The sequence below is a fragment of the Pelodiscus sinensis genome, chromosome 4, assembly GCF_052426305.1.
Source record: "Pelodiscus sinensis isolate ZL-2025 chromosome 4, ASM5242630v1, whole genome shotgun sequence".
Lineage (NCBI taxonomy): Eukaryota > Metazoa > Chordata > Testudines > Trionychidae > Pelodiscus > Pelodiscus sinensis.
The window spans coordinates 129,374,245-129,398,053 of record NC_143055.1 but is presented as its reverse complement, the minus strand read 5'-3'; the positions used below and the strand labels follow the sequence as shown (position 1 = coordinate 129,398,053).

The following is a 23,809-nucleotide window of genomic DNA, read 5'->3' as shown; positions in this document are numbered from 1 at the left end:
TTGATTACACTTCAGAGCTGTGATGGACCATTAGCAAGAGACAATGCAGCTTAATGTTCCTGCACCTGAGGGTCAGCCTGTGGCGTATGGAGACAAAGACCTTGCAGAGACATATCCCAGTTTCCAAGGCAAAGGACCAACCATCCTCACAAGATGATGTCAGGATCAGTTAATGTCCATAAAGCACTTTGAAGATGAAAATTGCTATGCAATTAGATGACACAGAGAATGTAGGTTTTCCATCTCTCACTGTCTCACACACACCCCCTTTACAATTCTTAGTGCATTCTTTCTTTGTGAATTAAAACAATAACAGGATAAAGTTTGATTGGAATTTTATCGCAAGCACCTTGGTTTTGCAGTTAATAATAAAGCCACAGTGATTTTGGACTCACTAACATCAGAGAATGTCTGTTTGTCTTGAGGCCATTCCATTTTTATCTCGGCTAGACCAAGGATGCATGCCCTCTGCTTCTGGACCTAGATTAATCATTTATCAGTCAATTTGCAGTCATGTGACTGATATAAATGGCATGGTGAGCTCAACAGTGCTACCTTTTGGGAAACAGTCTGCAGGGGACGAAAGGTGATTAAAATCTCCCGTTAAACCCAGTGTCATTACAAAATGAAGGCCGTGATAGTCTTGCTGCTTGCTGTTGTGTCGCTGGGTCATGCTGAACACAGAGGTAAGATGGCTCGCACCCTTCATTTCAGAAAAGTTGTAGGGGTGGCAAAGTTGTGTTAGCATATGGGACACAGTGTGCTTATCTGAAATCCTGCAAAGACGGAAGGAGGCAAAAAAATCTGCTCCATTGCATCTTTTATAGACTTATGGGAAGACTTTACCCGGTGTTGCCCGGGACTTTCAGGGCAGGGGGCTGGCAGTGGGGGGAGGGGTACAGGAGTCAAGGCAGGGCCTTAGGAATGTGGGGGGCAGGGCAGGAGGCTAGGAGTGGGGGGGTGAGAGTTGGGGGGTGAGAAGGGGATCAGGATTGGGGGTCCCATCCAGTAGGTCTTTTTCTTCCCCCCAACTGGCAGGCCCTTTTCCCCTCCCAGCCCCACTGGCCACCAGGGGCCTTCTGCCTTCCAGCAAGCCCCCCAGCCACCACGGGCCTTCTGTTTTCCCCAAACCTCTGGCCGCCATGGGCCTTCCCACTTCTCCAGCGCTGTAGCCAATGATCGGGGGAGGGGCTTGTGGCAGGGGGGCTACTTACACAGTGTGCTGGCAGGCAAGATGGCAGAGCCTCAGCCCTGCTGGCCACTCTCTTGGTAGTGCAGCAAACCCCAGAGGCCACTTTGCATACAGCTCTCGTTGTGGGCTTGCTGCCCCCCAGTGGCCACGCTCATATCACGTCTCTCTTCTCTGCGCCCCTCCCTTTCCGTGTTATGGAAAACAGTCCCATTCCTGGCACTTCCCATTTTCTTGGCACAACCAAACCCTCACCAAACTTTAAGTTATGAGAAGAGGAAGCTGCATACCAAATTTGGGGGTCCTAGCTCTTACCATTTAGGAGGAGTTATTGAACAAACCGACTCACAAACAGAGAGGCACAAATCTCTAAAGGATGGATGGATGGATGGAAGGGAAGTTTAAGGCAGAGGGCAAACCAAGTTTGAAGGAGGGGCAAGTGCCCCTTTCACTCCATAGCACCGCTGTTAAGGTGTTTGCTTTTACTATAGCAGGCACTAACAGGAACATCTTCAGCTTCTGTAGCGATTAGTGCAATTGAACAATTGCTTGGCCTAATTACTAGAATAATTATCACTTACTAGAAAGTGTTAATGAACTGAATTTTTAATTGGACTTCCAATATGAGGAGAGTTTCTCACTGCTGTACAAACTCAGAATGCAGGAAATAGAAAACATCTTGCCATGGGCCTGTGTCGGCCATGGAACTTTGCACGTTTTTGCACGTGTGGCCAAGGTTGGTAGTGAAGTAAATTTACTGGGCCAGCTGGCATACGTTCCATAGCCCCATTGAAATCAGTGGAATTACAAGAATTGCACTAGCTAAGGATCTGGCTCCTTATGACGTAGTAGCTGTTATACGGCCTGTCCCAAATGAATTGCTGTCGTCTCACATAATTCTTGGGGTTTGCTGCACAGGTCACCGCAGTGAGCCTCCCAGCCTGGATCAACAGGATTTGCTCCAGTGCTCTCTAAATAAATAGCTTGTAAGCCGTGCTTTGAGGTTGTGACTTGGGCTGGAGCTTGGGGTTTGAAGATTGTAGGAGGGGGAAAGGGGGCTTCAGAGTGTCACTAAAAAAAAAGGCACATCGGGATCGCCACCTTAGTGGGGAGTCTCAAGCTAAGAAGCTGATTGGGCCTACAAACTGGAGAGTCATCTTTGTTGGAAAGTATCCGAGGGGTAGCCGTGTTAGTCTGAATCTGCAAAAGCGGCGAGGAGTCCTGTGGCACCTTATAGACTAACCGAAGTGTAGGAGCATAAGCTTTCGTGGGCAAAGACCCACTTCGTCAGATGCATGCACTTCTGTTAGTCTATAAGGTGCCACCGGACTCCTTGCTGCTTTTCCATCTTTGTCAGAAGTGAAGCACGCTTGTGCAATGTGAAGGGAGAGATTGGTTGAGCTGCTTTTCTTGGCCATGATAGGCTTATTCTTGGGGAGGGAGAGAGAGAGAGAATTTTAGTTCAGAGTCTTGACTCTGCTGGAATTCACATGGAGAACATAGCTCTCTCTCCGGCTTTGTCTGGTACCTGTCACAGATACTTCTACTTACAGAACAAAAGACATTGAGTAGAATGAGCAGGGCAAAACCACCAATTCTCCCTTTGACTACTTGATCTGCACTTGCACTCACAAGTTAAGTTCTGCCAAAAAGAAAAATGTAAATTATAAACAAACATATTTATTTATTTTATCATGTAGGCATGTCAATTTATGAAATTGAAAATGAATTACAGCAACTTTACCCTTGAAAGCTACTGTGTGGTGATATTAAAACTAATACTTGATCATATTAGGAATATCTCCCTGGGGCTAATCTCCATACGAAAGGAAACAGAACATTAATAGATTCTGCTCACTGCCATTTGCTTGTATTGATTCGCAGCAGCGTCTTGATTACATGTTTAACTTTGCAAGGCAAGAGGAATATGTAGTTATTTCACACTGCTGAACCAGAGCTGTTTTGCGTCTATGATTGAAAACCTTTCATTTGGTGCCAATATACAACGTGAGGGCTGATTTAATTAAAAAATGCCCCAAAAGCTCAAGTATTACAAAATCTCTATTAGAATGAAAAATGCAGGAAACCAGTGATTTTCCCCTCTCTTTGACGGGACAATCAGTCCTATAATAACAGCTCCATAGAGCCTTGGCAATTGTAATCACGTGAGGCCTGATCCTTAGCTGATTGTAAATTGGTATAACTCTATTAATATCAGTAGAACAGCAATTGATTTACATCATCAGAGGGTCTGGCCCAGGATTTTTTTTTCTTTTTTTTACTTTTAAAAAATATCTAACATCGAGATCTAAATGCTGCAGATTACCCAGCAATTAATATTGTAATTACTTTTGTTAATTGGGAAAGAGTAGGGGTAATTTTCTCTCTCATAAGACACTCATGGATTCTTGATGTGAGAAATAACAAAGCTGGATGCGACAAATTTGGAGGATAATCTGACCTTGGAAATATAGAGAGCCTCCAAGATTTTAAAGTACCAACATGCTGTATGAGAGGCTTAAAAAAAGAAGCATCAGAGAATGAGGAAAAAGGGAAAATAGGAGTTGTCCAGAGAATTTACAGTTCTGTGAAAGATGGCGAAAGGAAAATATCATCACAGATCGGGTCCAGAGAAAAGGGAAAAGGAAGATGGAGGGCTTGTCTCCACTGTGGGGTGTATCTACACTGCAGCAATCCATCCACCAGCGATTGATTTAGTGAGTCTAGTAAAGAACCACTAAATCAACTGCTGATCACTCTCCTGTCGACTCGAGTACTGCAATAGAAGGAAATGAGTAAGGGGAGCCAACAGGAGAGTTTTTGGTGTCGACCCCTGCCCCCCACAGTGTGGATCTTGCAGTAAGTAGATCTAGCCTGTGTCAATTTGAGTTACCACTTTTAACGTAACTCAAATTGCATACCTTAGATCAGCCTGCCCATGTGGTACAGACCTGCCCTGACTTGGGAAAAGGATGTGAAGGGAAAATACCTCAGTGGAAGCAAACGATAAATGTTCAGAATTTCTGAACTCTTAAGGTCAGATCTTCAGCTAATGAATATCAACATCACTGAACCCCATTAATGCAATGATTTATATCAGCTGAGTGTCTGACCCTTGAAGAGTTTTGCCTAAACCCTACTGATATCTTGTTTTTCAAACAACTTGAAGCTTGTAGGTAGGACTGCATGGATCAGGCATCTGAAATACTTTGTCATCGCTCACATACCAGCTTCAGTACTGAGCAGAGCTGTGTGAAATGCTTGCAATGAAACTTCTTGAGGTATCTTATACCCTCAAACATTAGTCAAATGTTTGCAGGAACGTTGACCAAGTTTTGGCTTTGTGTCAAAAATCATCCTTTCATAGCGCTTTTAACATGGAACTTAGGACTTTGACTGAGTTTTATTTCTGCTCCAGGGTTTGTTAGCCCTTAAAATTCAAGATATAAAAACTGCAAAAGATCAAAATCAAAGAAAAAGTTCTCATGATCCCTTACAAAGTAAAACTGGGCGCTTCACACAACTTGAATTATGACTCAAATTATCAACTCATCCTCGTTTGGGGACCTGCATAAAATGAGCTGTTGTTCACAGTTTGACAAAATTATCACTACCGCTAACTTTAATTGCGTGGTGAAAGCAGGCCTAGTCTCTGTTGAGCAAACACCTCATAATGCTCTTCATTTGGATCTCTCCACGTAATCCAAAGCAGCAATAATGGGGTTTGAAGGAAGGGCATTCCAAACAGGTGCAGTGATGCAAGAGTTGGAAGGCGGTATCAATAGCAGGCAGTTCTCCTGTATGTAAATGCTTTCTACAAGCAAGGCTATGGCATTTTCCCCAAGAACTGAGGTTGTAACCATGTGTCCTGGTGTCAGATCATTCCGGCAAAACTCTCCATAGGTCTTTACACCGGGTCAGCTGGAAAAGAGTCTTTTCACTTCGGTCTTCAACTTCTCGGTGGTGTTTCCGTGCACTCTGAACCAGCTGCTGTGTTTCAGGCTGGCGGGAGCCTTTCTATGAGAGCTGACGCGATTGTCTTAGTGTGTCTGCTTCAGTAAATGCAGCGCTCTGAGGGCCTACAGGATGAAAACTGCTTCCCCCTAAAACGCACCCTGTTCTGTCGTCCTGTTACAATTGAGCCTTGATCAATGGCATCACGCCATGGTTACTCTCTCAGGGTGCCATCGATGCTAGCAAAAAGGTGCGTGTTTAAAAGGCTGACACATGACTGCTAACCAATTAATGGTCCCAATATCGATAGGACTGGTTGTAGATTGGACATGTTAGCTAGTCAAGGTGGGATCTAGGAAGAGTCTAAGTTGCCGTGGTAACTCACACACCTCTTAGGTAGGGTGTTCTGTCTCATGTAGACCACTTAAAGACTAATGAGTCTGCTACAGCCTTAGTGGAGGGCAACATGGCTTTTAGCTCATGTAGTAGGGGCTCGTACGCTAAGCTCCAGAGATCTCAGGATCAGTCCTGCCTGCTGATGGCAGGAGTCGGACCGTGCTACACAGATGTACCCTCAATGAATCCCAGAGCAACATTCATTTCCATTGTGCTTTCTGTCAGAAACTAGATGGATTTCTGCAGGGCTCATGCTGCCTAGTGCAGGGGTTTTCAAACCAAGGGTCGCGATCTAGGACTGGGTGTCGGAATGTCAGGCGCTGGGTCTCGTTTCTGCAGGGTGAGCAGTGCGGGGGGCGGGAGGCTAAGGCAGCTGCCTGTCCTGCCACCGCAGACTGTTCTGCACCCTAGAAGCGTCCGGCAGCAGGCCTGGCTCCTAGGTGTGTGGGGGAGAGAGCGCACAGGGCTCTGCACTCTGCCCCTGCCTTGAGCACTAGCTACATGCTCCCATTGCCTGGGAACTGATGCCGGCTGTTTCTGGGGCGCAGCACAGTCTGTGGTGCCAGGAGAGGCAGGGATCTGTCTTAGCCCTCCCCCTCTCTGCCCCCCTCCCCCGCACCACTGACCGGGAGCCACTCAAATTAAACCCCTCCTGCCCCAGCCCTGCCCCCCCCAAGCCAGAGCCCCATCTGACACCCCAAAGCTCTGACCCTCAGCCCCACCCCGGAGCCCGCACTCCAGTCAAATTATTTTGGCTCATGGGCATCAACCATTTTCTTCAACTATGTCATAAGGAAAAAAAGTTTGAAACCCGCTGGCCTAGAGCTTGCTCCCCTGCTTTGCCTTCGCCAGTCGGCCATTCCCCCATCGTTGTGTTTAAGAGGCTGCTGCCAGGCCCGCCAACGAGGGAAGCCAAAGGGGGCAGCTGACCCAAGCCCTGGTGAATCAGAGGGGCTAGGGCTCCCAGCCGTCGTCACTGCTCCTGCAGCAGCCGCTGAAGGGAGCCATCTGGTTCCCAGCCTCTTCCGCCCATGCTTCCCAGCCACGTTTCGCAGGTACATGAACTCGATCCCTGCTATTGTCACAGATCAGAGGAAGACCTAAGGCCCAGTGTGCTGCTCAGAGGTCACACGCAATCGGCAAGGAGGAACTGTGGGGACCTGAATCTGGAAGCCAGGAGAGGAGGCTGTGGTGTTGATGTCTTCATAATCCAGTGTAGTATAACAGTAGTATGATAGTAGTATAATTGTCTGTGATTACCAGGTCCTTTTCACAGCTGGTGGGCCATCATGAACCCCTTACTTATAAGCACGTACCAAATGGTTTTGTAAACACTGAGCAAGGTGAATGTCATATTGGTTTGTCTCTGTTGAGCTGATTTAAGATCAAAGTGTATCACTGAGCAGCTAGTCCAGGTCTAAAATAAATTTGTTTTGTTTACTGTGGTAGTTAGGGCCTCGTTTCTCAAACTGTGGATCCCGACCTCCTTCGGGGGTCGCGAGCAACTTAGAGGGGGGTTGCAGCAACTTAGAGCGGGGTCGTGCTATCACAAAGTTTGAGAACTCCTGAGTTAGAGGAAAGTGTTCTAAGAAAGAGCTGTCACCCTCTGAGATACAGTACCTTGTTAGAACAAGGAACAGGGGCAAACTTCTTTACCTCTTAGCCCTGGTGTACACTAGGGAGTTATTTCAAAATAACCCCCCTTTATTCTGAAATAATAAGCAGAGTGGCCATACGACCAAGCCCATTATTTGGAAGTAACGGGCTGGTTATTTTGAAGTCTGTGCTCCTGCTTTCCTTGCGGAATAACGCTTATGTTGAAATAGTTATTATTTCGAATGTAGTTATTTCAAAATAATTTCCTAGTGTAGACATGCCCTAATAGATTAACAGGATACAGCCTGAATAATGTCTTATAACTAGACACCTCACCCTGTGTTCCCCATAAGCTGAGCTCTTGGGCTGTCACCCAGGAGAGATTCATGTGCTGCCCAGCTGAAGTGTCCACAGAGCTCACAGCCGGAGGCGTGTGTTTCTACTGGTGGTGCACATCTGCACATGACTTGGCACTCATCACAAAATTTATTCCACTTGTTGATGGAAAACAATTGAGGGAACAATGACCTCACCACACCGGCAGGATCATTGCTTGTCTGTTGAGGGAGATTCACAGTAGCATAGTCAGAAAGCATCAGACTTTAATACCTTTGCTTTGTGTTTGATGTTTTTGATTGATCACACATCGGAGCATTTCAGGAAACTGGGGAGTTTCTCCATCCATCTATCTAATTTTGTGTCCTGAAAAGTCTATGGGGCTGACTCATTAAAATACATTTTTGCGCTAAAAAATGCCATGAGCAACTATGCTATTTATATCCATTCAGAAACTGATCATATTAATGATGAAAATCAGCTTTCGCTGCTTTTTCATTCTGCTGTGTTCTGCAGAGTCAATACAGCCAAGAGAGAGTGTACTCAATTCTATTAATTACCATCAACATTGTTTAAGTTCCAAATCAGTTACATCTGTGCAGCTCCACTGACGGAAAGGGTGTTGTATATTTCTTCCTGAGAACATCATTTGAAAACTGCTGGGTAGCAGACACTTGATCATTGTAATGGTCTCTTCCAGCTGTCAACTGTATGAATTTTAGCCTATCACTGCAGTTCATTTCCAAGGGGCATCCCTCATTTTAATCATTTAACCCTTACACTCCATGCACAGTTGGTGTCCCCTCATTTTTATTGTTGAAACTTTGGCTCAGAAATAAAAAAATCATGGCAAGAAGGTTTGAGGCAGCCTTAATTTCACTACATGAATGGTTCTTACACCATAGTAAATGTGCTGCAAATACTGCTGTAGTGTGTCCTGTGCTGTGAATCACATGTGGACTTGGCCAGGTGAAGAGGTGTAAGTAAGGGTATGTCTAGACTACATGGCTCCGTCAACGGAGCCATGTAGATTAGTTTACTAGACATAGGAAAATGAAGCGGCGATTTAAATAATTGCCGCTTCATTTACATCAAAATGGCCACCGCACTGTGCGGATCAGCTGTTTGGCAGCACAGCGCGGTAGTCTGGATGCTCTGCGGTAGACAAGGGAAGCACTTGTCAACCGCCCTGGTAAACCTCTTTCCACGAGGCATAATGGAGCGGTCAACAAGGAGTTCCCTTGTCGACCGCGGAGCATCCAGACTACCGCGCTGTGCCACCAAACAGTTGATCGGCACAGCGCAGCAGCCATTTTTATGTAAATGAAGTGGCGATTATTTAAATCACCACTTCATTTTCCTATGTCTAGAAACCTAATCTACATGGCTCTGTTGACGGAGCCATGTAGTCTAGACATACCCTAAGAGCACAACCAGGCCCTGGCTATCAGAGCTAACTCACTGGAGGGGGAGCATTTTAACCCGCCATGTTGTTCAGTCAAATCGTCAGCATCTTCTATCTCACACACACACTGTGCATATATTTGTACATGTACTGAACCACTTAAGTTTTGGATTTTTCTATCTTCAACCAGACCCAGACTTGGTTAGACCTAGCTGGTTTCTAGATCGTGTAAATCAGATTGGTTCCAATGGAACTGTGGTGAATTCCACCATGTGGTGGTCTAAATATTTCTCACTGCCCACTTGCACTCCATATTCTTGTGCGATTCAAATTTTCAAAAAGGTCTCCTAGAGAAAGTATTTCCGGGAGTGGCTGCTTATGGGTAACGGAGAACATGGGACATTTTCTCAGAAGTGCCTACATCCTATTTTCAGAAGTGACTTAAAAGCCCAAGTCTCTTGGAAAGTCAGTCAGACGTAGGCTCCTAAATGCCCGAGTCATTTTTAAAACCGGGATGTAGGGAGCACATATTAAAGATATTCTGGTTCCTAGGGATGCAGATAGATTCCCTTGTGGGATTTTCTAGAGAGCCTAGGTAGGTTGGGAGTTAGGCCCTGCACCTGGGTCCTCAAAGGTATTTAGGTGCTTAACTAAATTCAATGGACCCTTAGTAAAAGACATCTAGGCACCTATCTGGTCCCTAGGCATATATGCTGGCATTCCACTTTCCTCTGGGGTGCTGAATCTCCTTCACACCACCCCTTTCCCCAATGCCTCATCTCTGGCCAGCCCCTTCCAGCCCCCATTCTGCCCTCTCCCCAAGCATTACTTGATCTCCCTCTGCCCCCTGTTCTCCAGCACCTCCTACGTGCTACTAAACAGCTGATCCATGACAGGGAGGGGGAGAGGGAGGAGTTGATTGGTGCAGCTACCACTCAGCACTATCTAATTTTTTCCCATGGGTGCTCCAGCCCCAGAGCACCCAAGGACTCAGCGTCAATGGCCCTCGGTGCTTTTGAATCCTACGAGACTCCTATTTACGTCTGTAGGTGCCTAAAAACTTTTGCAAATCTGGCCCCTGCTGCCTAAGTCACTATGGGGAATGGAAAGGCTGCTAAGTCACTTAGGTGACTTTGAAAATGTTACCCTTTCAGCTTTTCTGCAGAAACTGGATTCACCCTCTCCTCACTAGAAATACCTTTCTGGGTGTGAAAGTCATTGCGCCAGCAATCAAATGGTCTAGTAGCACTTTATAGACCAACAAAACATGTAGATGGTATCATGAGCTTTTGTGGGCACAGCCCAGCAATGTACATGTACAGCAGAGTTTCTTTAAATTATACTGAGATTTAATCTGATGGTACCAAAGCCTAGCCCAGACAGTTTGTAGCAAAATCAATAGCACTTTACCAGGATTAGCGGCTTATTAACCATTCCTTTGGCACTTGCTGTAATTACATGAATCATAATGCTCTTTGCTGAGGTTTTGTCATATGGACACAGTATATCATTTTATAGCAATTGCATTGCACATTAGCATTAATATTCACCTACTGTAAAGACGAATGGCACTTCCTTTCCATTCTGTTGGCCCTGGTACTTATATTTCTTTTGAGGAATCCATCTAGTCCCGAGGGTTTTCCAGATCGAACATAAAAGACGGAGAGGTCTATATTTCAAGCATATATGGCTCATAGCACCCTCTGCTGGTTTTTATTACAACAGCAATTGATTTCTATGTATCCCTTGCAATCAGCAACTTTGTGCAGTCTGTGGTGCAGCTAAAAAGACAAAAAAAAGCAGATGCAGAAAAAGACTAACAGAGATACGACAAGGACGCATTTCTTCTAAAAGTGCCTAAATGGCTTAGAAGGCTGAGTCCCATTTTCAGAGGTGACTTAGGCACTTAGTATAAAAGGACAATGGGACACAGGCCCTAAGTTACCTGCATCCTACTTCAGAAGACATTCAAATCTGCACTTGAAAGGGAATCCTCTGAACTGGCATTCATGCTAAAATTCGACACTCTCCGCAGGGGACTTAACAAAGACTCCAGCTATCTTAACCATTACAAAGATAGCTTCCCCAATTATCACCTCTAATACTATTAACTCACAGACATCTACCCTTCCCCACCTCTAATATCATTAACTCACTGGCATTCACCTTCCTTCCTCCCCCCCCCCCCGCATCCCCCTTCTGTTCTGAAATGTGATTTGTCCTTTTCATATGTGTTCATTTTTTTTAAAATTGTATCCTTTGGTATATATGGCTGTGACTGTTTTCTTCCACTATTTGATCTGAGGAAGTGGGTCTGGCCCACGAAAGCTCATCATCTAATAAACCATCTTGTTAGTCTTTAAAGTGCTACATAGTCCTGTATTTTGTTTCAGCTACACCAGACTAACACGGCTACATTTCTATCACTAAGTTACTGAGGTACTCTTTAAACATAGTCTCTAGACAATTAGACGGAGCTATTCGGAAGCACCTTTTGATTTTTTTCAGTGAGTGCTTGATCCCTTATTCCTGTTGAAAATCCTAATTGTCCGTGATGGCCACTATACAAAACATGAGGACAGATCGACTGGTAGCACTGCGGAACTAAGGGTGAACGTCTGGCAGATTTCTTTACTCAAAACTCTAAGTGTGTGTCTAGACCAGTGTTTCCCAATTTTATTTGGCCACGGAACCCTTTTAAACTCAAAAGAATTTTGTGGAACCCCTAATAGCAGTCTTATATATGGAGCTGAAAAAGTAGACCACAAATAAGTAAGGATAATAATAAACAAATGCTAAACAAGGTCATGAGATCAACACAAATGAAAATTGTTTTCAATTCATAAATGCTTAATATTAATTACTATTTTTTAAATAATAACATGTTATTGTAATGGAATTTTCTCGCGGAACCCTTATTTTCACTTCACGGAACCCTGGGGTTCCCCGGAACACCATTTGGGAAACACTGGTCTAGACTACAGCGTTTCGTTGACAAAAGTGGACTTTTGTCGACAAAACTATACCTGCATCTACACTACTGCCAAGTTCTGTCAACAGTAAGTCGACAGAACGCAGCAGTTTCGTCGACAGCTGTAAACCTCATTCTATGAGGAATAACGCCTTTTGTCAACAGAATTCTGGCGACAAAAGGTGCTATTGCATTTACACTGTGCTTTTTCAAAAGAGAGTGTCTAGACTCTCTGTCGAAAAAGCAGCTTGCTTTGTTGACAGAACTGGCTGTAGTCTAGATGCTCTTTGTCAACAGAGGCTTTGTTGACAGTATCTGTCGACAAAGCCTCGGTCGACAAAAGCCTGTAGTCTAGACGTACCCTAATTGAGCCTGGTTCTCCTTTCACACCAGTTTTACACTGGTGTAACGTCACTGATTTCAACAGAACTTTTCCTTGACTAGATAGCAGGGTGTCAGTCAGCAGATAAACCTCCAAAGAAGAGCTCTGTGGAGCTCAAAAGCTTGTCTCTTTCACCAACAGAATTTGGTCCAATAAAATATATTATCTCCTCCACCTTGTCTCTCAGATAATCCTTTACTATTTCATTAGATTGTCCTGAAAACTCTGCTTCTTTTAAAAGCCAGAAATAAAATGCTCAGCTCCTGCCATCCAACCTGATCACTCAATAACTTGTTTTTTAAATATGAAGGGGAAAGTAGAAAAGCTTGATATCACACACAGAGTTTTGACAGGACCACTAACAAAGCGATTACATACCTGACTCCAGGAGTGAAAGTAATTTAAGTGTTTTACAGGTACTGTCATGTCACACACTCCTGGGGAGGAGTTCAGGGCAAGGGGATGGTGTGGGGGGTGATACGACAATACCCTGTAAGAAATTTAAGTGTGGGGTGGAGTATGTGGGGCTCAGGGCAGGAAGGGATGTGGTGGGGGGTAGCTGGAGTTAGGGCAGGGGGCTGAGGGTGTGGGGGGCTCTTAGCAAGGGGAACATGGAGGTGCAGGGCTCAGGACAGGGGACAGAATGGGGGAGGATGCATGCAACTCTCTAAGTTGTAAACAAGTTTTAGAAGGGCTTTTGTGATCAGAATGTCTCCATTAGAAAGAAAAACAAAGCCTATGCTTTATTTGTACCTTAGGAAGTAAGAGGGATATTATATTCATTTTCTTATCACACATTGGCACTACATTCTTCAGGATTAGTCAGACTAATAGAAATGAATGTCACACATTAAATTGTAAGGTACACACATTTTGCAAGCAATTTTCTCCTGAGGTGAATGGGGAGCTGCTGGGTCTCAGCACTTTGGAAGTAGGGCTACCATTTTGTTTAGATGTGTAAACCCGGACGTCAGAACTACATCCTGTGTACGAAAAGAAAAACACGAATGGGCCTTCCAGAGACCTGATCAAATAGAGCCGGCGAGTTCAGTAACAAACGGAACATGCAGTAGTGCTCTGGTCTGTATTTCCTTTTGCTCTTCTTCCCTAAAGAAAAATCTAAAACAATTCTGTATGTTCTGTTTTGATTTAGTTGTTGGGGCAAATATTCTGTTTTAAGATGTAGCTTCACTGCCTCCGTTGATATTAATGGAGCTTCCTGGGCAGAATTCAGTTCTGCAATAGCACCGGCTCTGAAAGAAACAGTATCATCTTCCATCTAAAATGCCACCCCGCGCTTTTGTTCTCCGGTCCTTGCTAGTCTTTTCTTTGGTCTCCAGAATTCTGTCTGCTCTTCTGTATGTTGATTCCTCTTCTCTCCATTTCAGATGAATGCCCTCCCTGTATTTCCTGCCTTCTCTTGATGCTCTCTGGCCTCCATGCAGGTGGTGCTCTGAAGTGAAGAACGCCTTCTATTCTTTCTTAATCTGGCCACCTGCCACTACTTTCCCCGCCTCAAGGGGAACACGTCATCCCTGACAGTGAAGAATTCCTGGGTGTTTGGACTCTGTCTGGGCCAAGGAGGAGGATGAAATGGAAAAGAAGGGAGTGGGGCAGTGTCATGAGATCCTTTTTCCCCTCCCCTATCCCTATAAGCCTTAGGGCACAGTGATTTGGACACTTGGGGTGCGTCTATACTGCTCAGTTATTTTGAAATAACTAGCGTTATTTTGAAATAACCATGCAAGCATCTACACAGCAATTCCATTATTTCAAAAAAATTTCGAAATAACGGACGGCTTCTTTCAAAATCGGTAAACCTCATTCCACAAGGAATAATGCTTATTCCGAAACAGCTATTTCGGACTAGCAGTAGTGTGGACACTCCACTGCTGCTATTTCAAAATATCTCCTCCCCAGAGCCATTCAAAGTCATTACTCCGCAGGGCTTCCTGGGGCTCTAATTGATGGGAGCATGTCCACATTAGGAAGCCTGCCTCAGACTAATTTTGAGGCTTCCCTGTAGTGTAGACACGCTATTTCAAAATCAGCTATTTTGGAAAAAAAATCCAAAATTGTTTATTTCGAAAGAAGCGTGTTGTGTAGATGTATCCTTGGTGACTCCCCATACTTGGAAATGGCTCTGACTCTATCATTTGTGGAACACACTGATTGTGTGTGTTGTACCTATCAATGTTTCCAGTTTGTCAACCTCGCGGAGTCCCTGGAAATGTCTCGCAGAACCCTGGGGCTCTGCAAAGCACAATTTGAGAAACACTGTCTTAAATATTTGCTCCATTATCTTCCCTGGTACAGAAGTTAAACTGACTGGTCTGTAGTTTTCTGGATTGTTATTATTTCCCTTTTTTTAGATGGGCACTCTATTTGCCCTTTTCCAGTCTTCTGGAATCTCTCCCAACTTCCATGACTTTTCAAAGATGATAGCTAAAGGCTCAGATACCTCCTCTATCAGCTCTTGAGTATTCTAGGATGCATTTCATCAGGCCCTGGTAACATGAAGACATCTATCTGTTTTAAGTAATTTTTAACCTGTTCTTTTTTTATTTTAACTTCTAATCCTATCCCATTTCCACTAGCATTCACTATGTTAGGTCAAGGGCTCAACTATTCCACCATTATTTGCGTTGTGCGGTGCATAACTCTGTGAATAACCTCACTGGAAACAGAAAGCAGGTAAGTGGGAATGGGAGGGGAAATGGGCGGAGCCAATGCACAAACCGGCATCGTGGAATCACTGTGGGGCTGATTATAATTGGCTACTAATATAGCCCAGCGACACATGGCTCTTTCCCAGAAGCAAGTGAGCCTTTCTTACTTCCCTGGGCTGCTTCTATACTCCATCCAGCAGGCTTGTGGCAAAGCCAAAAATCTAGCTCTTCCTAAATCAGGCCCTAATTAGCATTATGCAAAACTCCCCCTGTCATTTTGTGGCCAAATTAATATTTTCATAGACACTCAGCCGTGGTCTACACTAAGGAGTTGTTTTGAAATAACGCCCCCTATTTCAAAATAGCAAACGGAGCATCTACCCTACCAAGCCTGTTATTTCGAAGTAATGGGCTGGTTATTTCAAAATAATAACTCCTGCTTTCCAGGAGGAATAAGGCTTATTTCCAAACAGTTATTTTGAAATAGCGATAGTGTGGATGCTCGGTTGCTGCTATTTTGAAATAACTATTCCCCAGAGTCATTCAAAGGAATTACTCCCCCCAGTGCTTCATGGGGCTCTAAGTCGAGGTAGCATGTCCACATTAAGGGAGCCTGCCTCGGACTAATTTTGAGGCGTCCCTGTAGTGTGGACACACTGTTTCAAAATAGTTATTTTGTAAGGTATTATTTCAAAATAAGTTACTTTGAAATAACTTTCTAGTGTAGACAGCTCTCAGAAGGACAAACTTTGTGTTTGCCACATGTAAACACTGCTTTTCCTGACAAAGATGCCTTTGCTCCATATTTGCCGTAGTTAGAAATTGGCCATGTCTGTCTGCCTGCTTTCTTGAACGAAATGGTCTTGAAGCAGAGAATTGTCTCATGACATCTGTCCATGAAGAGCTTCAAATGTTATTCTCTCTGGCCGTCCAAAGCAGAAAAATGTGAGTGTAATGCAGCAAAGAGGCTGATGAAGTGATTGGATCACACCAATTCTATTAGTAGCTTGAATAATTCAAATGAAGTCAGTTCTGGAACTAAGTAAACTGGAATCTCATCAGATAAACAAGATGGGTTTTTTTTGTATTATTTAATAACAGTATAAGTTTCCCTCTGGATTTTTTCAAGCTTCCTTTAAATTCTGCAAATGCCCAGTAGTACCTGTTAAGTGCCTTCAAAAGAAGAATTAAGTTGCTCCATATGCATTCGCTCTGTGGTGAAGTGTTTACGAAGAGTGTGTACAGAACATCAATGATGCATTAGGTTGCACTGCATTCAGCTTTTCTCAGTTGTGCAGTCTTATGGGAACATCCTTAATGCAGCTGTATCCATTAATGGAGCTCATTATCGGTAGAGCCCTGCACAGATATGGAATTGGTATCCACATCCTCATCTGCAACAACAATCCCTGGGTGTCTGCATCCAGATCTGCAGATGCGGAGACCTGCAGGCATAGAGTGGATCTCTTCAAATTTGCAGGATTCTGCGAAGTGCGTATCCATATCTGAATCTGCAAAAATGAGCCGCGGATACCTGCACATATAAAGTGGATACCCACAGATTTTGCAAAGCTTTAATTATCGGTTTGCGTCTCCTACATATGGGGGCATGAAAGGAATTCTCCACCGTATTACAGCAGCTTTACGCCATTATATCTAGTGCCAAGGAACAACAAAGGACTCTTAGCTAGATACTTCTCCCCAACCCACAATTTCTGGCCTCCATACAGGTGGTGCTCTAAATTGAAGACCGCCTTCTACTCTTTCTTTGCCTGGCCACCTCCTACTACTTTCCCTGCCTCAAGGCAAAGGCATCATCTCTGACAGTGAAAGATCCCTGGGCTCTTGAACTCTCTCTGGGCCCAGGGAGGAGGATGGAATGGGAGAGAAGGGGTGGGGGAGTATCATGAGATCTTTTTTTCCTTCTCTCCCTCCTGTAAGCCTTGGTGCACAGCGATTTAGACACTTGGTATCTCCCCATACTTCAGAGTTTTTTACACTGTTGTAAGTGAGAGCTGGGAAGAAAGCAATAGTGATTCTGCTATGCTAGGTATTGCAGAATAAAAACAGCAGTCACAATACTATTCTTAATCCAGAAATTCAAGAAAAGCATTTGCGGGTATTCATAATCCACGTTCTTTGGTTTTAGTGTTGTTCTGCACAGGGTCACTTTGCCTTCGTCTTCACGCTTTTAAGCAATAATGTTAGCTTTCTATGTATGCTTGCAGCACTTCTCAGAGCTCCTGCCCTCTGAGGCAGCAGGCCCTGCTTTTCAGACAGCTTTTGTCTGTCTTTTGCTTCCTGAAGAAACACAATCTGAACAGAAGCTTCAGGGGGTAGCCAAGTTAGTCTGTACAGCAGCCATGGCCAATTCACTGCTCTTCCCCTCCCCTCAAGGTGCAGTTCATGAAGCTGCCCCCATGACTTGTGAAGTAGCGCCTGCGCCCCTGAAAACGGCCCCTGGCTTCCGGCTCCCTGTACTCACCGGGTAGGGGAGCTATCTGGGGCGACCATTAAAAATGGCATCTTCAACATGGTGTTGGCTAGCGGGAGCCTGATGTGGCCAAAAAGCCTTTAAATGTGTTTCTTAAAGGGGCAGGCCTTTTTTTTTTTTTCCTCAACAACTTTTCCCCCTGGCTCTTTGCGCTTTATTCACAACTATTTTGGCTCTTTGCCTGTAACGGGTTGGCCACCCCTGCTGTACAGGATAAACTTAAAAAACAAATGGTCTGGTAGCACTTTATAGACTAACAAAACATGTAGAAGGTATCATGTGCTTTCATGAGCACAGCCCACTTCTTCAGATGACCAGTAGCATGAAAAGTCAGGGAGACATTTTTATAGGATCCATTGTTATTGTGTTTATGGCAGGCAGATGGGAGGGATTCCATTTAATTTCTGTGGTAATGGCCATGATGAATCAAAAGCTCATTTGAAATTGGTAACAAAACTATTTTTTGTAAGAATCAGCAGGAAGTCAGATGTCTGGAGGAGCTGTGAACCACCTTCTGAATAGCACTTTTTGAGCACCTGAATTATTATGGAGCTGTTCAAAATTTGACCTGATTTTCAAAGTTCAGCGTATACCTTTTTTGTAGGCACAAATATGCTTACAGAACTGTCGTACTGAATTAACGAGGGATGGAACAAATAGGGGTTAATGAAAATTAATTGGAGTTCTGTGAAAATTACTCCAAGAGCCTAAAGTGTCAAACTGAACAGAGAAGTATATTCTTTTGTAGACATCTGCGGCTTTGGGGGGGTGGGGTGAGGAGTTGGTTTGTTTTAAACCATTCTATGGAATTCTGCAGCAGGGATATAATTCTGTATTGAACTCTAGAGGCTATTTTGAATCATTGTATGTTGTTGTTTTGTATTAGATTATATAGGGATGAAATTCATTCTCATGCAATGGGCCAGCACAGGCTTTCTGTACCACTATTTTGAGGGCTTAAGAGGAAATCCCTTGGTACACAAAATTGATGCCGGCCCTCGGCAGAGGAATGAATTTCACGCCCACTGCTTTTTTTATAAAGATACCCTAACAACATGTACAAAATGAACCATGTGCGCATGGACAGTTATTTTCTAATAATAATAGTGGCAAAATGTGTGTGCCTTTTCCACAAGAGATGGCTGGGAAGTGGGAGTAGCCATGGCAATACCTTTCAAGTTTAAAAAAAAAACACAAATTTTTTTGAAAGAGGGGCCTCTTCTAAGCTTTTTGTGGCTTGTTTTGGTCTTACTCAAGACCATCTTTTTCTTCACAAGGACAGAGAGAGAAGTTTTGTTTTCTTCTGCATGGCTGTGTCTAGACTGCATCCCTTTTCCGTAAAAGGGATGTAAATTAGACATATCGCAATTGCAAATGAAGCGGGGATTTAAATCCCCTCCTGCTTCATTAGCATAAAAATGGCTGCTGCTTTTTTCCGGCTCGGAGCTTTGCCAGAAAAAAGCGCCAGTCTAGACGCGGATCTTTCGGACAATAAAGCCTTTTCCGAAAGATCCCTTTTCCTTCTTAAAATAAAGCCTTTTCCGAAAGATCTCTTATCCCTCTTAAAATGAGGGATAAGGGATCTTTCGGAAAAGGCTTTATTGTCCGAAAGATCCGCATCTAGACTGGCGCTTTTTTCCGGCAAAGCTCCGAGCCGGAAAAAAGCGGCAGCCATTTTTATGCTAATGAAGCGGGGGGGGGGATTTAAATCCCCGCTTCATTTGCAATTGCGATATGTCTAATTTGCATCCCTTTTATGGAAAAGGGATGCAGTCTAGAGACAGCCCATCTGTTTTATCAAAACAAGTAGCAGATGATACATTCTCCTTAGAGAAAAATACTTTAAAAAGAAAAACATAATTTTAAAAGGTTTCACTATAATTAAACTCCATAAATGGAGAGTCCTATTGATTTTAGTGGGACCACTCACATTGAATTAGGTACTTGTATGTTTGCAGGCTCAAGGCCTTAGACTGTAAGTGGTTTGTCTGCCTTGAATTTTCAAAAGAAGTAATACAAAGACTCCCATGGACTTCAGTGGCCTTTAGATCAGACCCTCAAGAACATACAATATTATTATATATAAGATTTTATACTGTGCTCATCATCATGGATATGAGTGCCTTGCAGTCCCTCCGTGAGAGGTGTAACTAACATTTGTCATCTTGTGTATTCTCTCATGCTTTCCCAAAGAGAAAAGTGTGTGCAGTAGAAATTAGAATATGTTGTTTGGGTCTGGTTTTTCTGCTTTTATTTGGTCTCACCCAGGGCCATCTTTGTCTGCTCAAGGACAGAGAGAGATGTTTTGTTTTCTTCTGCATCTGTTTTATCAAAACAAGTAGCTGATGCTAATTCTCCTGTGACTGATTTTGCAGGTCGGGACTATGAACGGAACAAAGTCTGCCAAGAATTCATACACATGGGAAAAGACAACTTCCGAACTCTGTACGTACCTCCAAGAACTCGGAAGCATTGGCTTTGAACCTGCACTGCTAAGATACAGCATGCTAACTAACCTAGAGAAAAATGTTATAAAAAGGAAAAATGGTTTTCAAAGGTTTCACTGTAATTAACCTCTATAAATGGGGAGTCCTATTGATTTCATTGGGACCACTCCCTTGGAGTTAAGTACCTGCATGTTTGCAGGATAAGGGCCTTAGACTGTAAGTGGTTTGTTTGCCTTGAATTTTCAAAAGAAGTTAGGTACCTAAATCGGGTTGTAGTTTAATAGTGTTTGGGTGCCTATCTCCCAGCCTTCTGCTTGAATGTCAGCATCAGTCTCTCTGACCCCCACTACACTGCTATTTTCAGCATGTTAGCTAGCACAGAACCTAGCAAGTGTCTGTCTGAGCTGGGCAGCACATTCCCAGTTGCAGCTTAAATGTACCCCTGGATATTTAACTGCCTGATCTGCAGCTACTGAGGCATGTATGTGATATCAGACAGGAGAGAGAAATCTGTGCCCACAGTTACTTCTGGCTGCAAAGCAGCGGGAGCAAACTGGAAGCCAGGACACAGACAGGAGTTCTTAAGGCTCCCCAGCAGGAGTTCTTAAACTGTGGGTTGAGCCCCCAAAGAAGGTCCTCCCCCTGTTTTCATAGAGTAAATAGGGCTGGCTTAGATTTGCTGGGGCCTAGAGCTGAAGCCCAGGCCTCACTCTCTGGGGTCGACGCTGAAGTCTAAGGGCTTCAGTCCTCAGCAATGGGGTTCACGCTACAGGCCCCTTCCTTAAACGTCAGCCGTGCCCTCCCCCCGCTTGGAGCAGTGGGGCTCAGGGTTCTGTTCCCCTTCCTGCAGTAATTTTTGTTGTCAGAAGGGGGCCATGGCACCATGAAGTTTGCAGGACCCTGCTCTACAGCAAAAGCAGGGAGTCCTGTGACCAAACAGGCTTGAAAAGAAAATGTTCCTTCGTATTTCAGACCCAACGCTGCTCTTTTTCACATCAAGCATGTAACAGCATCCGGCCAGATTTTATTTCAGTAGGGCTTCAGAGACCAACAAAAACACATCCCCAAACCTGCCATGAGACCTTTGCCTCTTGTTTGTTCCCAGAGCAATCATCATGAACAGCAAGAAATTCTCCAATGCCACGTTTGAAGAGATCAGCAATCTTGTGAAAGAGGTAGTCACCCTGGCAGAAAAGTGTTGTGCCCCAGGGGCTGACCCTGACTGCTATGAAACTGAGGTAAGTCATGCTCCATAGACTCACAGTACCTTCAACACGATGCCTTTGTTGAAGAAAGCAGCTTCTAACTATAGACAAACAGGTTTCCACACAGCTTGGGTCTCAGCTTTTTCTCCTTTGTTTACCAGGCCCCACCCCGTATGATGACAAAGGCCATTCCAATTTAGGCCTAAATAGTTTCTTGTACAATTTATTTTGTACATGTTAAGACAATGCTATTACCATCTAGAAATGACCTCTTCTGGGGATAGGCAGACTTTTTCCAAGTCTGTGGTCTCTATGTTCTTCTCCTTTTTTCTCTCCAAGTTCTCTTCTTGTCAGTCCCTATCTTTTATATCCTATTCCATAGCTGTGCACAGATTCAGTTACTAAGGCCAGGTCTACACTAGACTCAGAAACTTGGCTTAATGTACACAACTCCAGCTATGTAGAATACATAGCAGGAGGCCGACTGGTGCAAATGCTCCCATTGTCTTTCCTTATTCCTCACAAGAGCAGACGATTCAGCCACTAGCAAGGGCGCCCTCTGAGTTTGATTTAGCAAGTCCTAACTAGGCTCGCTAAATCAAACTCCAGAAGATCAATCGCAGCAGTGTCGATCTTCCACAACGTGGAAGTTACCTCGGAACCTATCCATTCTAAATCCCCAACCAAACATTTTTATGCACAAATCAAAATAACAACCATGAACTAATATATTTTGCTTGCCTTACTAAAAATTCTTTTTATTATTTTACTTGTACCATATATTCTCTGCTGTTAATCCCACTGGCTCTTTCCATTTGTTTTAATCTTATTAGTCTGTTTTTGTAGCCTTGGGATTTTGTTTATCAGCTTGTCTTGAGAGCATCTGAAATTAACAATCCCCTCATGACACTCTGTTTCACTTTGCCATTTACACAGACCAAGGTTTTACCAAGTAAGACACACACAAGCCAGATTTCAGAGTTTATACAATCCCGATGCTTTTCCAGCTTAATTAAAAAATATTCCATCAGCAGAGACACACATGTACAAATTCCTTTCTAGTCTATTATAATACTGTATAATATACATATCTCTAACATTTACAGTATATATATCTCAAGTCAGAGGCACACTGACTTGGTTCTTTAGCCTTCTTTGTATCCTGTTAGCTAGGGTGTGCCAGGCCATTTCTTAGGCCAACCGGAGGCAAAAGACCCATAACTTCCCGTTGCTTAAACAGACTATACTCAAGGGTGGGAATCTTTCATTTAACATCCCCCTTCTGTGGAAATATACCATGTTCTAGATGGGTCCCAGTACAAGGTAGTATGGTCATATCTCTCTCCAGACGGTCCACCTCCTGCATTTACAGGACAAACAAGGTTGTTTACAAATTGTTAAGCTGAACACCCAGTCATTATGTTCATTAGCATGTTTTAAACAATAAGCAGACTCACACTACACATGTCAAACCTCACATAGAAGAGCAATATATGCACCACACTACGATATATAGATCTAGCAAACTGTAACATTCATATTGATGGGTTACATGAGGTATTTTGTCTAAAGCATCTTCGTGTGATGCATGTTTATATTTATAACACAATTTTCATAAAGTATGGGGGTGGGACTTCACATATTTGATTGACACAGTTCATTATGCGGTTTCCCAACAGTACTACCTGGAATTCTGAATGGCATACAGAGACATCTACTGGCTGAATAATATATTGCACATAACCATTTTATTACATGATTAACTGAGAGAAACAATATGCTGGCTCCATTTTACAGATAGTTATGTGTAGGCATTGTTGGTAACATTCCAATGGAGGTTTCAGCTGAAAATGGTAAAGTGAAGTTCTTCACTTCAGAACTTTTGCCTAGAACAGGGGTGGGCAATAATTTTTGATGTGGGGGCCACTCCAAGATTTTGGAAGGTTGTTGAAGGCCTCACTCTTCCATGGTATTAATAGAGGATCTGGGGATGGAGGTTGGGTGCAGAAGGGAGAATGGAGTCTGGGAGGTAGTTTGGGTGAAGGAGATGGTTGTGACCCAGGGCAGGGTTTTGGGATGTGACCTAGGGTAGGAGGGGATTGTGATCTCCGGCAGGAGATTGGGTGCTAGATCTGGGAGGGGGTATGCGTGCATGTGGAGTAGCGGGGTGGGACTGGGGGGCAGAAGGTTGGAGAAGGGAGGGCTGGGGTGCCAGAGACAGGCTTTGGCCAGAGGCTTACCAGCCAGCAGCCAAACCAGCCTGCCTGCCTGCAGAGCTAAAGGCTTGCAGAGCTTAAAATGTTTCTGCCTCCTCAGCCATGTGCTTGAACGAGTAACTGAGCAGGAGGGAGTGGGGGTTGTGCTTCCGGGCTGCCTGTTATTCAAACAAGCAGCTCCCGTTGGCCAGCCAATGGGATTGTGCTGGGGGCAGGAGCAGCATCTGAATATTCCCCCCTCTGCTCCAGACTCATAAAGAGAAAGCACCCTGCATCCGCGTTTCTGAGCAGCATGTGGGGCTGCAGGGGAGCCTGCCTGGGGCTCCCCACTGTCTCCGCAGACCAGATCTGGTGACTTGGTGAGCTGGATCCAGCCCATGGGCCATATTTTGCCCAGGCCTGGCCTAAAACCAGCCCCTGGCTTCTGGCTGTGTAGTTAAAGAAACAACACACATACCCTTATGTCTTGGCAATATGAGGATACCCTGATCCAAGCATTTGGGTTAGGGCCATCTCTACTGTTCTTGACTTTGGGCAAGTTACTGTCCT

The 23,809-nt window shown here is 44.2% G+C and overlaps 1 protein-coding gene across 1 annotated transcript in view; it reads left to right on the top strand.

Moving 5' to 3' along the window:
- Nucleotides 1-527: 527 nt before the first annotated feature.
- GC (GC vitamin D binding protein) overlaps nucleotides 528-23,809 on the top strand; it is a 48,238-nt gene continuing 24,956 nt past the window's right edge. The window contains exons 1-3 of the mRNA XM_075929412.2: nucleotides 528-686; nucleotides 19,768-19,837; nucleotides 20,945-21,077. Of these exons, the coding sequence (XP_075785527.2) occupies nucleotides 626-686; nucleotides 19,768-19,837; nucleotides 20,945-21,077 (264 nt within the window). The 5' untranslated portion in view covers nucleotides 528-625. The remainder of the gene's footprint in view (nucleotides 687-19,767; nucleotides 19,838-20,944; nucleotides 21,078-23,809) is intronic.